Source organism: Sinocyclocheilus anshuiensis, unplaced genomic scaffold (genome assembly GCF_001515605.1).
Source record: "Sinocyclocheilus anshuiensis isolate Anshui unplaced genomic scaffold, SAMN03320099.WGS_v1.1 scaffold195, whole genome shotgun sequence".
NCBI lineage: Eukaryota > Metazoa > Chordata > Actinopteri > Cypriniformes > Cyprinidae > Sinocyclocheilus > Sinocyclocheilus anshuiensis.
The window spans coordinates 1,741,687-1,745,605 of record NW_015548236.1 but is presented as its reverse complement, the minus strand read 5'-3'; the positions used below and the strand labels follow the sequence as shown (position 1 = coordinate 1,745,605).

The following is a 3,919-nucleotide window of genomic DNA, read 5'->3' as shown; positions in this document are numbered from 1 at the left end:
ATATATATATATATATATATATATATATATATATTATAAAATACCACTGATTACATCAAATCTCTTAGTGTCAAAAACATTAATTGGAGTCCGGGAAGGCGTTTTGTTTCCTTTTTTATGTTTCAATAAAAAGAATCGGCTTATGAGCTTCATTCGTTTGAAAATCTCTACACTATTCGCGCAGTAAATTCAGTAGCGGTGCTGAATTAGAACTCGCAGGTGCAAATAATTTTTAAAATGTCACTATGTGCGGACTTTTGTCAAACTACTGCCCTCTTGTGGTCAAACTAAGAGCTCACATCACTTGTGACCAGTTATGAAATACACATTATGAAATAGAAATAAACTATTTAAAAAAAAATTGGAATTTATTAAAATATTTTGCATTACATTCAAATACTGAATCAACAACTTGCAGTCCACCGTTATCAAAATAGAAAAATGCAAATGATATTTTATTAACCCTATGTTATTTTTGCCAATTATCTATTGCATTATTAAGTAATTTTTACTTTTTAATTGCCCTCCAGTAGATTTGAAGATTGATCATTGGGCTTTTGGAGTGAGAAGGTACATTTTCTCTGTCAGTGAATCCAGTCCCCATGATTTGTGCTTTTTCTCAAAGGCATCTACAGACTCTAGCAATTCAATGTCACATCCACCTCCTGAAATATGAGACATCGCCATGATTATTGGATACAACTATTTAGAAATAAAAGCTCTATAATACATAATGAATGATGAAAACATCTAGGTACAAAATAGGTAAGATGACATGTCAGAACAGTGACCAAAACTCACCAAATACATTTTTTACATCCTCTTCTGATACAAAAAATGGTGGACCTGTATGTCAAATATGGCAACAAATATCAAACACTAAAGACAAGACACATATGCTTTATAATCATTATCACTAATAATAATAATAATAATGATGAATTATTCCATTCGTTTTCCTCCTTAACAAACAAATATCAAACACTAAAGACAAGACACATATGCTTTATAATCATTATCACTAATAATAATAATAATAATAATGATGAATTATTCCATTCGTTTTCCTCCTTAACGTTACCTTTATACAGCTCAGGATTATATTCCAGTGTGTCCACAAGATATCTGCAGTCATTGTTCATTAAGGACATAAGGAGAGTAGCATACCTTGGGGATGAAGAGAATATGTATTTACATACAATCCCACTTAAATAAATAATAATTAAATAAAAGAACATAAAATGTTTATTTATTTAATACTTACTTTTGCCTGTCACATGGGTTTATAGCCACCAGCGCTCCTCTGTCCCAAATTCCTCCAAACTTTCCTCCAACGGTACTATATATATGGACAGAGACCAAAAAGACAGAGAGGCATTTAAATGCATTTCATGTGACATGTTTTATCATCTAAAATTAGAAAGTATAAAATGTACCTGGAGAACTTGTATAAATCACACTGATAGATGGAGATCGTTCCATCTGTACTCTGAGAACAAGGAAAATGCATTAGGTGAGTGGGCATGACACAAAAACATCACGCTGTCTACTTCCATTAAAGAAAGCTAAAGCATTGTGACCATCTCACAGTGGGAGTGTATTAAACTGAGGGGCATCCGTCTGTATTAATCTAATCGGAGGAAGCCGTGAAGACACAGAAAATGTCATTATAACAATACATATAACAGTGCATCTACCTTATGCTTAACCTCATTCATTTCCAGTTATTTTAGCTGTACATTTTATTATAGCAGTTAATTAATCAGAAGTCTTGCACATTCAAATGTCTTACTTCCACGTTGCAAAACAAGGTGGATAATAACTCAGTGCATGATTTATGGGCACTATAATCCTTTAGTGCTAATTTTATCATTGGTTTGTGCCTAGCAATCAGTACGGATGACAAATGCAGGATCTTCAGATACCTTGAAAACCTTTGCTCCAGGAATGGCTGGTACTGGTTCTTCATTAAAAGCAAGATTTTGCTCTGCAAAGAATTGTTTGATTCCTTTTTCAGAAATTTCAACTCCAACAACTGTGTGACCCATATCAGCCAACCTGAGAAACATTTTTTTGAACATTTTATGGAAGTGCTGGGAAGATTTTAAATATTACTCATTAACACATTAAAGGGATACTTCACCCCAAAATGAAAATTTTGTCATTAATCACTTACCCCCATGTCGTTCCAAACCCCTAAAAGCTTCGTTTGTCTTCGGAACACAATTTAATATATTTTGGATGAAAACCGGGAGGCTTGTGACTGTCCGATTGACTGCCAAGTAAATTACACTGTCAAGGTTCAGAAAAGTATGAAAGACATCGTCAGAGTAGTCCATCTGCCATCAGTGCTTCAACTGTAACGTTATGAAGCGACAAGAGTACTTTTTGTACGCGAAGAAAACAAAAATACGACTTTATTCAACAATTCGTCTCTGTGTCTCTCCGCATCACCGTAGTGCCATTTTAGAGAATATCCACTGAACGCAAGCAGCGTACGCTATTTTGTGTCAGCCGCGCCACAAGGATGCGCTGTTTTCATTCAAATCAAAGCGTAAATACACGTAGAAAACTTATCCTTGTGTGACACAAGGATACGTTTTCTACGTGTATTTACGCTTTGATTTGAATGAAAACAGCGCATCCTTGTGGCGCGGCTGACACAAAATAGCGTACGCTGCTTGCGTTCAGCAGATATTCTCCAAAATGGCGCTACGGTGATGCGGAGAGACACAAAAAGTATTCTCGTCGCTTCATAACATTACGGTTGAACCACTGATGGCAGATGGACTATTCTGACGATGTCTTTCATACTTTTCTGAACCTTGACAGTGTAATTTACTTGGCAGTCATTCGGACAGTCACAAGCCTCCTGGTTTTAATCCAAAATATCTTAAATTGTGTTCCGAAGACGAACGAAGCTTTTACGGGTTTGGAACGACATGGGGGTAAGTGATTAATGACAAAATTTTCATTTTGGGGTGGAGTATCCCTTTCACCTCATACCATTTCATGTCTATAGCTTTTCCGCATAGTGGGAAGAAGAATCGAACCTCATTTCGTCCACATACGACTTTGTCCAAGTTGCTTTCCAGCAAACTACCAAAAAGGTACAAAAAATAGGAAACTGAAACAATTGAAGCAAGACATTTAAAGTAAAATAATAAATTGATAACACTGTGCGGTTCCTCTACACATTTATGGAAAATTCAAAAGGATCATTATTCATAAGCAACACAGGATGGTGTCTAAATCATGGAGCTACAGTATATGATGTGTTAGTATGCATGATTAATGATAGTATAGCATAGCATTTTGCAACATCATTACTGTTATTGAACTGAATCAACAGTTGAGTTGAATAATGACACTATTTTATGTTTAGAGCTTTACAGAGGAATTTAAATGTCTCATATTTGATTAAGTTTGCATCACTGATTCTGTTATTTTTCTGTTTATCACTGTGAAGCTGCTTTGAAACAATCTATACAGAAATAAGTGTGATGTGTGATTCAATGTGTGATTACTTGTGCACTTCAGATCTGTGAAAACCAGTTTTTCCTGCCTGCCACCTGTCCTCCCACTCGGACAAAGCCATCACTCGGTTTTCCTGGGCAGACATCTCTTCTCGGTTTGCCTGGGCCGACATCTTCTCTTCTCTTCTCTTCTCTTCTCTTCTCTTCTCTTCTCTTCTCTTCTCTTCAGGGAAGCAGACAGTTGCTATGTACAAATGATAAAATGCAACGAAGCACATAATTATGCATAGTTAGGAAAGCAAAATAAATAGGCTGCTCAGCATTTAAAAAATATGAAGAAAACGCTTTCCAAATCAGTTCTATTGTTGACATCATTGTTGATCTACTAAAGCTACTGTGGCCCATATTTATTTTATCAGATTCATCTGTCAAGTTAAACAGTT

At 35.5% G+C, this 3,919-nt stretch overlaps 1 protein-coding gene across 1 annotated transcript; it reads right to left on the bottom strand.

The window, feature by feature from the left end:
• Positions 1-419: 419 nt before the first annotated feature.
• LOC107654730 (probable thiopurine S-methyltransferase) lies at positions 420-3,622 on the bottom strand. Its single transcript, XM_016441948.1, has 8 exons — positions 3,528-3,622; positions 3,007-3,099; positions 1,926-2,058; positions 1,437-1,489; positions 1,265-1,339; positions 1,082-1,167; positions 802-846; positions 420-665 (listed from the first exon to the last, which is right to left on the bottom strand). The coding sequence occupies exons 1-8, from the start codon at positions 3,620-3,622 to the stop codon at positions 547-549; spliced, it is 699 nt and encodes a 232-aa protein (XP_016297434.1). The 3' UTR covers positions 420-546.
• Between the last annotated feature and the right edge of the window lie 297 nt (positions 3,623-3,919).